This window comes from Balaenoptera acutorostrata, chromosome 3, assembly GCF_949987535.1.
Source record: "Balaenoptera acutorostrata chromosome 3, mBalAcu1.1, whole genome shotgun sequence".
Lineage (NCBI taxonomy): Eukaryota > Metazoa > Chordata > Mammalia > Artiodactyla > Balaenopteridae > Balaenoptera > Balaenoptera acutorostrata.
Genome location: NC_080066.1, coordinates 36,383,686 through 36,397,332, shown reverse-complemented (window position 1 = coordinate 36,397,332; position 13,647 = coordinate 36,383,686). Strand labels below are relative to the sequence as shown.

The following is a 13,647-nucleotide window of genomic DNA, read 5'->3' as shown; positions in this document are numbered from 1 at the left end:
AAAATGCAGTCCAAGTTCTAGACTACTAGAATTAGTGGTTTACATTTAGAACGAAAGATGTTTTCCTGTGGTGGGGCAGGAGCATCACAAATAGGTCCCAAAATAAGAAAATGTTAAATATATGAAAAATAAATATAAATAGTATCTTAAATTCAATATGCCTTCTAATTTAGTAGACAATGTAGGTCAGAACAGTATCATAAATATCAAGGATAACCTGACCGATACGACTATCTCTTCTTTATAATGACAGCTTATTCATGAATGAACACCCCTCTTGGAGGGTAGAGGAGGGGCACTGGCTCACTAATTTGGGTATCTTGGTGGTTTGGTGCAACATCCAGCAACAGAAACAGGAATTTTAACTAATATCACCCCTGCCCTATCCTCTCTGCTCAAGACAATGTGTGTGTTCTTAGGAGCCCTGTCCAGGAATGTGTATGGGAGTCTATACATTTTCACCCTCTTAATAAATTAGGTGCTACAACTTGGACTGAGGCAACGGTGGTGCTGAGCTGTTAGAAGTCAAGCTTGTTCGAGCGAATGTAACATTTTAACATTCTGTGAACCATTTAGCATCCATAATGCTGCATTTCATCAGAGAGCTGGTTCTCTCCTTAAAGCCTCCTGGGGTCATCTTTTGGTAAGCTTCCTCTTCCCTTTATAGGCTGGGGAGGAAGGCGACCTGAAGAGTGGTTATGCGACTCAAGTTCATTAAGAAAAGCACAAGTAAGATAGTAACGCCAGTGCTGTGTCCCCAGAGTGATGAGAGATACTCTATACCCGGGCACTCTGTACAAACAGTCTGACTCTGTGTGGTGGGGTCATGAAAACCCGGCACTGAAAGTCTTCTCTTCTTTGAACCACACATCACAGACACTGAAATAACCTGTTAATTGCCTTTGCTCTTTGATATCTTAGTATTTCAAAAATCTTCAATCAGGCAGTTATTCTTCCTTTCAAAAATAGTGGTTAAATAGAAATTGGAGAAAACGTTTCATTCTATGGACTTCATAGTGTGAAATGAAAATCAGACAAGTTTTGGGGAGCTACAATCCTAACTTTAAAAGCTCCCCTGCTTCCTCCCCCTCTAATGTGTGAACTAGTTCATGATGCCTTATCCCAAACCCTTGGGGCCAGATGTTTCTGAATCCAGAATTTCTCAGGCTTTAAAAAGGCAGAATGATGCATATACTGTCATATCATGGCAATGTCCCCATAATAAATCCATTAACATTTCTGTATGGAATATATATTAAAAAAATCCACACAAAGGGAGATTTAAAAAGATTAAAATAGCCTCACATCGTTTCAGGTCAGGTTTTGTGGCTAAATGAGTTTAAATTCTGGAATTGAAAATCCAGGAAATCTGGATCTATAGAACACTGTTTCTCAATCTGTGGTCCCTGGAATAGCATCAGTGTCCCCTGGGAACTTAGCAATGCAAACTCTCACATCTCATCCCAGACCAACTGAAGCAGAAGTTCTAGGGGGAGGGCTCAGAAGTCTGTTTTAACAACCCTCCACGTGACTCAGATGCATGCTAAAGTTTAAGAACCACTGCCTTGGAAGAAATGATTGCCACCAGAAGTCTTACCTGTCTCTGCTCCTGCGGGAAGGGAATGTGGCCTTACAGCCCTCCATCATGCACGTGTGCGTTTCTTTGGCATGCATGTTCTTGTGATGCATTTTCACACCGCAAGCGTTTTTAAAGGTCTTCTTGCAGATGTCACACTGGAAGCGATTTTCCTCCTTCGGCCTCGCTAATGCGTGCTGACCTGAGTGCTCCAGCTCTTTGGAATCTTCAAGACAAGGAAAAGCCATCCCCCGGCTGGACAAAGCACTGAGGAGGCCCCCAGCCAGCAGGCGCTGCTGCAGTTTGACGTAGTCAGGAAAAGGGACACAGGGCTCCAGCCCGGGGGTGAGATGAGGTTCACGGCCACCATCCTCCCCGTCCCGTGGCACCACGGTCAGCACTGACTTCTGCTCAGTCTCCCTCTCTGAGTTGTATGTGGCCTGCTCGGGGGTTTGGCGGATGGCTCCGCTGGACTCGATTGCCGGTTTGAGATGGCAGGGCCTCTCTCCTTCAGGACCAGACTTCCCTAAGCTTCCCAATGGGGCTCTGTCTGACCGGGGGCTGCAGCCCTCCAGCTCGTCTTCACTGACCACCTGCAGGGGCATGTCTTCATCTGAGCTGAGAGTGTGCCTCTTCTCATCTGCTATCTCCACAGCCTCCTTCTCTATTTTGATGGGCATACTGGACTTCCGCGATTTCTTCTTGGGCAGGGCATCGAACGGCATTTCGTTGGAAACCAGTTGTTCCGGGATTGAAGAGGACAGCAGAGGGAGGGAAGGTAGCATCCCAGGTGTGTTTGCTAGCTCAGCCGGGGTGGCCGGACTGCGGTAGAAAGGAAGGACCGGCTGGACTGTCTTCAGGTTGGGAAAAAGCACTCCGTTTTGGCCGATGCTTGGGAAGGCTGGCTGGCTCCTGGAATCCTCCCCTGAACCAGTGTAGCCAGGGAGAGGCCGACAGTCTGGAGAAGTCACCCTGAAACCCGGGCGCTTATAGCTCTCAGAGGCAGCCAGGTTCAGGCTGTTCCTCAGGTCTTTGTCCCTGTTGTTTCTGTTCATTGGCATGTGCAGCCGGGGGTTGGGGTTGGCGCTGTGGCGGTTCCGGCTCCTCAGGGAGCTGAACACCATGTTACAGCCTTCGATGGTGCACTTATGCTTGATCTTCAGGTGGACGGCGTTGTAGTGGATCTTGAGGGTGCCTTTGTCGTAGAAGGTCTTCTCACACGCTGTGCAGAACACCCGGCCCTTCTTTGTGCCGAGGCTGTTCCTCTCGGACTTCACTTTGCCCTCTGGGGACAACTGTGTCCTTTCGAGCTTTGTGATGATGTTGTATGAGCTGGAGTCACTTAAATGGGCGCTGTCTTCCTTTTTAGTAACAGGACCTGGACAGTTTAGACACTGCTCTTTTTCAACCTGAAATGGGGTGGAACTGGAAGTTAAGAAGCTGCTGTTGGGGAAGGGTCCGTGGATTTCCTGTTTGGGGTCCTGACTTTGGTCCTGACCCTGCTCCAGCACATATGGTTCGGGCACTGACCCTATTAGTGCGGGAGGCACAGGGTTGAAGAACTGGAAGGGCAGCATGAAGGTCATGTTGTTTATGAGGTTCTCAAAGGGGTGTATACTGCCGGGGTTTCCTTTGTCTACAGAAGGGGGGAGGCTGCCACTCTGGTGGCTGCAGCTCTCGATGAAAGCCCTGATATCTGCGTTCGCCGTGGAGGGCGGGATGATGATGGACTGCTCTTCCTTCTCTTGAATTGCCATGAGCTCAACGATAGACTTGGTCTCTCCAAAACGAAGGAACTGCTGCAAGGTGGCCACCTCTTCCTCACTGGTCATGATGCTCCAGTGATCCAACACCTTTCCTGATGCATCCTAAGCCCAAACCAGAATTAAAACGGGCAATTAATTTACTATTCCTTACCCTTTTCTCTAAGAAAGGAACCATGTATGTGGTCAGGGTCTCCACCAGCACCACAGGGCACTCTTGTACATATTAGAAAAAGACACCCCTGTGAGCACAAGGCTTGATGAGTTCAGCCCTCGCTCACCCCACTGTCCTAGGACAGAAACTCTGTGCAGAAAATAAACTGCACAAGTGCAAGCAGTGGTCCAGAAGAGAGAAATAAAATTATATCACTCAAGCCTAAGGAGAAGTTTGGTGATTATTTTCCATCTTATTTCAAACTAATTGGTTGTCTTGCATCAGGCATAATTTTCCTCCACTAAAATTAAAATATGTATCATTTGAACAATAGTAACTTCTTTATCTAAAGAGTATAGATGAGGCAATCAGGCCTAGATATAGTTCAAGTATTTATTTGCTGCAAGTTTAATAATCTTTCCCAAGCAACTAACATTGAAAAACAAATGAACCTGTATTGATCTATTGCCTATGTTCACAAAGCAGAGCTGTAATTACACTAGAGTGTTGGAGATCTTTCAAACTCTAGCAAGGCCTAACTTTTCCCAAAACTACAATAAATATTTTATCACAGAACATGTATTTGATGGCCTACTGAGATTTTTCACAGTGCATGTAAGAGTTTTGAAGATGATGAGGAATGTAGCATCATAAATTTTTCATGCACTAGAGGTTCAAGGTAATTGATTCCATATTTTTAATCCTAACACTAGAAAGCAAGATTATTAGGATCATTAAATATTGATCTATGTCATAATGTAAGATCATAATGCTGCTCTACATAAAAGGTGGTTTCTAGCCTGCTGGGGGTCCTGCACTCGAGGTGAGCAAACATGTTTCCAGAGGAAGACTGGAGGCATTGTCAGAGTTCGAAAGAAGTGGGTTCAAATTCTCAGTCTGCTGCATACACGTTGAGTGACTTCAGCAAGATTTAGAAGCACTCAGTCTCTGGTTTTCTAATTGGAAAATGGGGATAATCTACCTACCTTGTGAGATTACTGGATGAGGGTCTAAGTCAATAAATGGTTGTTATTAGTGTTTGTTTCAGGGTTATGGTCCAGCTGAGTTAGACTGAAGTGTATGTTAGTCTTGGAAATAACATTCATCCGCCCATTTCGTTGAAATTTTTATCAAAGTTAGCTGACATTTTCTAGTGTAGTAACAAGGAAGAAAATGCTGTAGCTGTTTCATATGTCAGAGAAATGATATAATTCACACCAGGGAATATGTTCTTTGCTGTCGAAACACCCTGATAGCCTCTCTGGATAGGAAGCATAAGGCCTACCCCCCACAGTATGGTACAGAAAGAGAGGTAAAACTACTCTGCAAAGGAAAGAGATGAGAGAAGGGATGAAAGGCATGGAATGATGGAGAGACGTAGAGAAAATGCGAGGAGGCCAAAAGGAACTGGGGAGGCAGAGAGAGAATGAGCCAGAGCATGCACATAGAAATATCACAAGGTGATGGAGCCTGGGAAGGAAAATTAGCAGTAGGATGGATGGCAGAGGGCTTTAAAGAACAGGAAGGTGTGGCATGAAATTGTAACTGTTTGCTGTGCCCTTCTGCAATGTAAGTTCCCTTCCTCAACCCCAAACTCTCAGTAAAATCTGAAACATGATGTCTTGTGTCAGTAAATAGTTTGAGGATAATAAAAGAAATGGAGGCAGCACCAAGGAAGGGGCAAATGGCTGACTGTGGAAGAGCTGGCTGAGTGAAACCCAAATCAGAGAATATGTAATGCTCCCGCATCCTGAAGTCTCACAGATACCTTGAGGAAAGGCACTGGATTTCACCCAGAACATGAGGTAGGGTGTAAGCCATTAGAAATAACTATGAAAGGGAAGGATGACTACCAATGGCTGTAGCACTGTAGGCAACTGGGTTACATCAGTTCCATGGACACGAGCTTCGGAAGACATTCTAGGAGAACAGTGCCCATGGTCCCCATACCTGCAGCACGTATCCACGGATGTAATCCTGGAGGGTCCAGTCCAAGGCACGGAGGATCTGGAGGACCTCATCTTGCTTCAACACACTGAAGAGCCGGTCCAGTAGGATTTTCAGGCGAACAGGGATGGCCTGGGTCCCATATAGCATGAGGCTGCTAATATCAAACACCACGTTGGACTGGACAATCTCCACCTGGCTTGTTGGATACACGGGGGGAATCCTTAGCTTACTTAGAGCTGAAAAAGTGAATTGAAGAAATATCGTTTTTCAAGATTCTACTTTTAAGAGAAACACTGCACAGAAGTAGGTTAGCGCTAACTCTCAGTTATTTGTTCCAGTAGAAAAACCACAAATATGCAAACAATTAATAATCTTAATAGCTATCTGGCTCCAAGTTATTCTCAGGAACTTCTAAAATAAAATGGACTAGCCTGAGAGGCTTCTTTTCTCCCTTTCCTGTGGCATGCCTAAGGAGTAAAACAGCCGCAAGTAGGGACCGTGCACAGAAAACGGGTAAAAACGAAGGCGGCGGGTGCATAATCAAGAGGATGGAAAACCAGGAAGCATGGGGTCTGCGGAAGAACCTGGACTTGGAAATCCAACAGATCTGGGTTTGAGCCCTGGTCTGCCACTATCTAGTTGTTGGGCTGGGCAAGTTAAGCCACTGAACTCCATGCTGTCCAATGCAACAGTCATCAGTCACATATGGCTATTCAAATTTAGATTTAAATTAATTAACATTAAATAAAACTAAAAATTCAGTTCACCAGTTGCGCTAGTCACATTTCAAGTACTTGTAGCCACATGTGGCTAGTGTAGGGCTGTCAGGTATAGCAAATAAAAATACAAATAAAAATTAAACTTGAATATACATTTCAGATAAAAAATGAATAAGTGGTATACACTTAAACCAAAAATATTCATTGGGATATACTTAGGCTAAAAGATTATGTATAGTTTAACCGAAATTCAAATTCAACTGAGCATTCTGTTCTTCCATCTAGCAACCCTGGGTTAGAGGCTACTATATTAGACAGCACAGAACATTTCTACTGTTGCAGAACGACAGCCCTGAAGCACCATTTTCTACATCTTTAGAAGGGGGTTGATAAACACTTATCATATAGAGTTGTTAAGATTCAAAGAGATAACATATATAAAGCTCTTAGGCTGTTACCTGGCACATAGCAGTAACTTACAAATGTTAGCTGTCATTCTTAGATATTAAATCTGTTCCTGAATAACTGTAAGTTATTTAAAGGGTACACTAAAGGCCAAGAGAGGGGGCAAAATAAAGTTACCGTGGGCCACCCATCCATGTCTGCACTGCTCACACTGACGGTGGTTTATTTTCCCTGGTTTGAAGCTTTGGCAACTACAGTTCAGAGTACAGCCGATGGCCTGCAGAAGAGAACACAGGGATACCTGGCATGTTAGTGTGGCGTGGAACACCCATCACATTTACATAACAAAACACACTCCTCCACTGAGCAACGTCCTTTGAGTGATGTGTGCCCACTCTGTGCCAGGCCCAGACTTGTACAGTGTATCCTGGACAGAGGAGAAGCTGGCCCCAGACCTGGAGACGGTGAACATGCTACACAGATATTCTGCATGCGAGAATGGGCTAAAATCCCAGAACTCTTTATAAGAAAGGATTACAGGGCTTCCCTGGTGGTGCAGTGGTTGAGAATCTGCCTGCTAATGCAGGGGACACGGGTTCGAGCTCTGGTCTGGGAAGATCCCACGTGCCACGGAGCAACTGGGCCCGTGAGCCACAACTACTGAGCCTGCGCGTCTGGAGCCTGTGCTCTGCAACAAGAGAGGCCGCGATAGTGAGAGGCCCGCGCACCGCGATGAAGAGTGGCCCCTGCTTGCTGCAACTAGAGAAAGCCCTCGCACAGAAACGAAGACCCAACACAGCCAAAAATAAATAAATAAATTAATTAATTAATTAAAAAAAAAAAAGGAAAGGATTACAGGTGGGAAGGAAACATCTTGCTTGTTATTAAGGACACAGAAAGGGTGAAGAAGAGTCACATTCTCACTAAATCTCTAAGTTGACCAGAACAGCAACCCTGAAAGGTATACACGGGCTACCCTGACACAAGTAAATAGGAGAGCAATCAGAACTGACAGTATCACACATGTGTAATTCGTTACCCCCCAAAATGAGGCAGAGGCTGAACATCAAGATAGATTTGAGGACATGCAATGGCTGACCACACTGACGATGATTCCCCGACTCCGCTCACTGGACTGTGTGACTGACAGATGCACACAGGCTGGACAAGCCCTGCATCGATGCCCAGGTGCAGGTCGAAGTGTCGGGTGTGGTGTGGGGGTGTGGAGTGTGCAAACACACAACTGAAATTGAAACTAGAGATGTACGTGACAACAAAGTTCTAGTATTAAGAACAAAGCTTCACATGTATTTTTAAGATGAATTTCTCAAAACGGAATAGAGGCCTGAGGAATGTAATCTATTATTAAAGAGAAAAAGCTCTCACAGGAGCTCTGTCAGTGAGATTCCTGGGAAGCGCCGCTGTGTGGAATCTGTATGATTCAAGAGAGCTTTGACACTGGGGAGTGTCTCTGTGTTTGGAGGGGATGAAAGAGCCCTACGACTATGGGTTTAAACCCTCCATGTGACAATTAAGGGACTATGTGGCCTTGGGTGGGGACAGGGAAGGGGAGAATCTGGCCTAGGACGCTTTAAGGAGTATATAACTAGCCTTCACTTAAAAATCAGTTGCTGGTGGGATTGTAAAATGGTGCAGCCACTTTGGAAAACAGTCTGGCTGATCCTCACAAACACAGTTACTATATGACCAAGCAACTCCACTCCTAGGTATAAGCCCAAGAGAACTGAAGACATATGGCCACGCAAAACTTGTACCAGAACTTTAAAATTAGCATTATTTATATTAGCCCCGAAGTGGAAACAACCTCAATATTGATCAGCTGATGAATGGATAAACAAAATGTGGTATGTCCATACAATGGGATATCACTAGGCAATAAGAAAGAATGAAGTACTGATACCTGCTAAAACATGGGTGAACTCTGAAAATATTATGCTAATGAAAGAAGCCAAGTACAAAAAGTCACAGGTGGAATGATTCCATTTATGTGAAATGTCAAGAACAGGCCAATCCATAGAGGCACAAAGCAGACTAGTGGTTACCGGGGTCGTGGGGAGCAGGTAGGGATGAGGAGTGACTGCTAATGGGTGGTAGTGGGGGGAAAGGGTTACCTTTTTTGTTTGTTTTCATCTTTTATTAAAAATTAATTAATTTATTAATTTATTTATTTTTGGCTGCATTGGGTCTTTGTTTCTGTGGGTGGGCTTTCTCTAGTTGCGGCCAGCGGGGGCTACCCTTTGTTGCAGTGCGTGGGCTTCTCACTGCGGTGGCTTCTCTTGTTGCAGAGCATGGGCTCTAGGCACATGGGCTTCAGTAGTTGTGGCGCGCGGGCTCAGTAGTCGTGGCTCGTGGGCTCTAGAGCGCAGGCTCAGTAGCTGTGGCACACGGGCTTAGTTGCTCCACGGCATGTGGGCTCTTCCCGGACCAGGGATCGAACCCGTGTCCCCTGCATTGGCAGGCGGATTCTTAACCACTGTGCCACCAGGGAAGTCCTGTTTTCATCGTTTTTTAAAAACAGCTTTAAGTTGAGATATAGTTCACATATACAATTCACCCATTTAAAGGAGACAATTAAATAATTTCTTAGTATATTCACAGAGTTGTACAACCATCGTCACAATACAATTTTAGAACATTTTCATCATCCCCAAAAGGAACCCTGTGTACAAGTTTATTGCAGACATATGCTTTCATTTCTTTGGGATATACTCCTAGGAGTAGAACTGCTGGATCATATAGTAACTCTATGTTTAACTTTTCGAGAAAATCCCAAACTGTTTTTCAAAGTTTATATTCCCACCAGCAGTCTATGAGGGCTCTGATTTCTCCACATCCCCACCAACACTAGTTACTGTTTGCCTTTTCTACTGTAGTTATCCTACTGGGTATAAGTGGTATGTCATTGTGGTTTTGATTTGCATTTCCCTGATGGCTAATGGTGTTCAGCATCTTTTCATGTGCTTGATGGCTATCTGTATGTCTGTTCAGATCTTTTGCCCATTTTTAAATTGGGTTGTCTTTTTAGTATTGACTCGTAAGAGTTCTTTATATACTCTAGGTACAAGTCCCTTACCAGATATACGATTTGCAAATATTTTCTCCAATCCTTGGCTTATCCTCTCACTTTCTTCATGGTACCCTTTGAAACACAGATAGTTTAAATTTTGACCAGAGTTTCTTTTGGAGGTGATGAAAATGTTCTAAAATTAGGTAGCAGTGATGGTTGCACAACTCAATGAATACAGTGAAACCACTCAGTTGTATACTTTATAAGGGTGAATTTTATGGTATGTGAATTATATTTTGATAAAAATATTATTTTAAAAAATCAGTCCACTATACTCCTATTAGAATGGCCAAAATCCAGAACACTGACAGCATCAAATGATTGTGAGGATGTGGAGCAACAGAAATCTCATTCATTGCTGATGAGAACGCAAAATAGTAATAAAGCTACTTTGGAAGACAGTTTGGTGGTTTCTTATAAAACTAAGCACACTCTTACCATACAATCCAGTAACTGCACTCTTTGGTATTTACCCAAAGGAGCTGAAAACTTATGCCCACACAAAACCTGCACATGGATGTTTATAGCAGCTTTATTCATAATTTCTAAGACTTGGAAGTAATCAAGATGTCCTTTAGTTGGCAAATAGATAAACTGTGGTACACCCAAACGACAGAATATTATTCAGCACAAAAAAGACATGAGCTATAAAGCCATGAAACGACATGGAGGAAACGTAAATGCATATTACTAAGTGAAAGAAGCCAATCTGAAAAGGCTACATACTGTATGATTCCAACTATAAAACATTCTGTAAAAGGGAAAACTATGGAGACAGTAAAAAGATCAGTGGTTGCCAGGGGGTTGGCAGGGGTTGGGGAATGAACAGGTAGAACACAGAGGATTTTTAGGGCAGTGAAAATACTTTGTATGATACTATAATGATAGATACTTGTCATTGTACATTTTTCCAAACCCATAGGATGTACAACACCAAGAGTGAACTCTAAGGTTAAACCATGGATTTTGGGTGATTATGATGTGTCAAATGTTGGTTCATCAATTGTAACAAATGTATCCTCCAGTGAGGGATGTTGAAAATAGGGGAGGCTATGCCTACGTGGAGGTAGGGGATATATGGGAAATCTTTGTACTTCCCTTTCAATTTTTCTATGGATCTAGAAGTATTCTAAAAAAATAAAGTCTTTAAAAAAACCAGTGACCTTCCTTAAATACAGGTTAAACTTTACATGATTTGACTGTTATCTACAATTTCTTTTGGATTACAATGGGCCTGAACAGAACAACTAGACAGAGATTTTCAGGTGAAGGAATAGGGCTGTTTATAACTGAGGTATGCAGCAGACAGCAACAGTGTTACCTAATCCCTTCAACAGGCTATCAAAAAACAGGAAATATGGGTAAAGGGTTTTGCTCTTTGTAAAGTCATAGAATATAACATAAAGAACTCCAGATGATCAGAACAGTCTCTCACTCTAATAATGCATACATTCTCATCTGGGGTATACCATCCCCAAAGGGTGAAAACTGTTCCATTCTTTTTATGTATAAAGCACACATATACATACATAAACAGATATATAGTATATGGTGTGAAACTAAAATTTCATTGGGGTAGGCACAATTAGAAAAAAATTTCTAAAGTCTCCTTAGATGCATGTGGGGGGGGTGAAATAATGAAAAAAAAGATCAAGAAATATTGCTCTAATGACAGAAATTATTTTAATTTTTGGTTATAGAGTTTCTACTTGTATACACATATACAAATGTATTATTGATAAATACACAAACACACACATCTATATACCTACACACATAATTATATAGTTATCTTGACTGGAAGTTAAAGGATAAAAATGAGTAATGGTTTAGTTTCTACTACACACTGTCAAAATTTAAAAGAGTACCATTACCTCAGTTTGCAGCATTCCTATGTTGTCCAGCTTCTAAACTTCCCTGCAACTCCCTGAACGTCAGCTCACAGGCAACCCAATCATCTATACTCTCAATAGCTACCAGCACACTTAGTACTAAACCTCTGAAATATTTCACCACCTACATTCTACAAATATGACTGTTTTAATGGACATTTTTAAAAGAAGAAAAGTTCTTATTTTGGATTATGTCCCTCAAGATGCTATTCATTCTTTAACAACAAGATATTGGAACTATATGAAGTGAATTCACATTTCATTTACTTGGAAAGTAGGACCTGCCTGAATTAGAGAAAGATGTCCTTGAGCACATACTTCCTCCACTCCCTAAAGAGTCTGCTCAGAAGGCTGACTCATGGGAAGCCCCCAGGAAACTCTGAGTGACACTATCTCAGGCCCAGCACAGTGAAACTACAGAGGGAACAATTCCAAGCACATTTCATAGCCTAAGGTTGAAACTCATTTTTTTCTGCATCTCTTGACACCAACTCAGGGTTTCTCAACATCAGCATTATAGACATTTTGAGCTGGATACTTATTTGTGGTGGGCACTGTCCTGTGCATTGTAGGATGTCCAGCAGCATCCCTGACTTCTACCCACCAGGTGCCACAGTAACACCTCCCTTCCCCAGCTGTGAAAACCAAAATGTTTCCAGACATTGTCAAATGCCCCTAGGGGCAAAACTGCCCCCGGCTGACACTCCCTGATCTAACCTGACTATTCACAGTTATAGCAGCTTCTAGTTTGGGGACTGAATTTTAAGCAGTTTTATCTGTAATTCCAATGTATGAATGCTGCTTTATAAAAAACATTCATGTGGTTCTATATGAACCTGTTTGAATAAGGCTTAATAAAGCTCATTAAACATCTATGGAAATAAATCTCAGAAGAATTATTTATGAACTAAAAATGCTAATTACAGTGTCTAAGAAAACTTCCAATATTAAAGCCCTTGGGTTTTTTCCACCCATCTCAGAATCCCACGATGTAGTAAAATTATAGCACCATTATCTACAGACAAATTAAAACTTCTAAGATGAAATCAAATCAAAAATTCTAATTACAGGACAAAAAGTACTCATGTAAATCAATAATGGAAAACTCTTAAAACTTACATCCCTTCTTTCAGAATCCTGATACTTGTTCCATTCTTCAGAAACATAAAGCAGATGTTTACAACATTCCGAACTCATCAAGACGTGATTATTGCTTTTTACGCACTCATTTTAATCAGACTATTTCCGAATTGTTATTAGTCACTTTGATGTGCTACAAATCAACATTCAAAATTCTGGTTTGCTTTTTTGTAACTATCATTTGCTCATTCATTCACCCAGAAATTACTGACACACCTAGTGTAGGATGGATGATTTGGTTATTTTCAGTTTTGGGATGGAAAGTTATGACCTAGATTTTAGGAAGATTTGAGGGTCCCACTTCCTCTCCCAGATACCCTCTACCTTCAGCTTGGGGAGATGCTGCCATGGGCCTTTTGTCAGTAGATGCTGACTTGAACTCCTAGCAGTGGCCAGTGCAGGCACACAGTGGGGTAGAGGCACAGACATCCACTGCTGGACAGTGCAGGCCTTTGATGGGATTTGAATTATTGAGCTTGAGAGTAAAAACTGTCCACTTCAAAACTGTTTTCATCTCTAGTACATGCACACATTTTCATATCACTGAAGATAAATTCAGGGGGATACTCTTGGGGGACCAGATGGAAGTGGGGAGGAGAAAAATCATAGAGAACTTTTGGGATTTCCAGATTCATGGTATTGACCCTTTGAGGGGAGTCATTTGTGATCTGGCTCAGGAACAAAACTGAACTGCACACCAGCCAGACAACTTTGTAGGGTCAAGTTACTTAGTCCGCCTTGTCCAACAGTAGCCACTAGCCACATGTGGCTACTTAATTAAAATAAAATAAAATAAAAAATTCAGTTCTTTGGTCACTCTAGTCATATTTCAAGTGCTTGGGAGCCACATGTGGCTAGTGGCTATTATACAGGACAGCAGAGATGAGAACATTTCCATCATCACACAAAATTCTACTGGGCAGTTCTGAGTCCAAAGGTGAGACTAGCTATTCTTCCAGC

At 42.5% G+C, this 13,647-nt stretch overlaps 1 protein-coding gene across 1 annotated transcript in view; it reads right to left on the bottom strand.

The window, feature by feature from the left end:
- The window catches only part of BNC1 (basonuclin zinc finger protein 1), a 33,501-nt gene that overhangs the window by 4,903 nt on the left and 14,951 nt on the right, over positions 1 to 13,647 (bottom strand). Inside the window, exons 2-4 of the mRNA XM_057543645.1 lie at positions 6,745 to 6,844; positions 5,444 to 5,679; positions 1,598 to 3,444 (exon numbers count right to left, since the gene is read on the bottom strand). Coding sequence (XP_057399628.1) covers positions 1,598 to 3,444; positions 5,444 to 5,679; positions 6,745 to 6,844 — 2,183 coding nt within the window. The remainder of the gene's footprint in view (positions 1 to 1,597; positions 3,445 to 5,443; positions 5,680 to 6,744; positions 6,845 to 13,647) is intronic.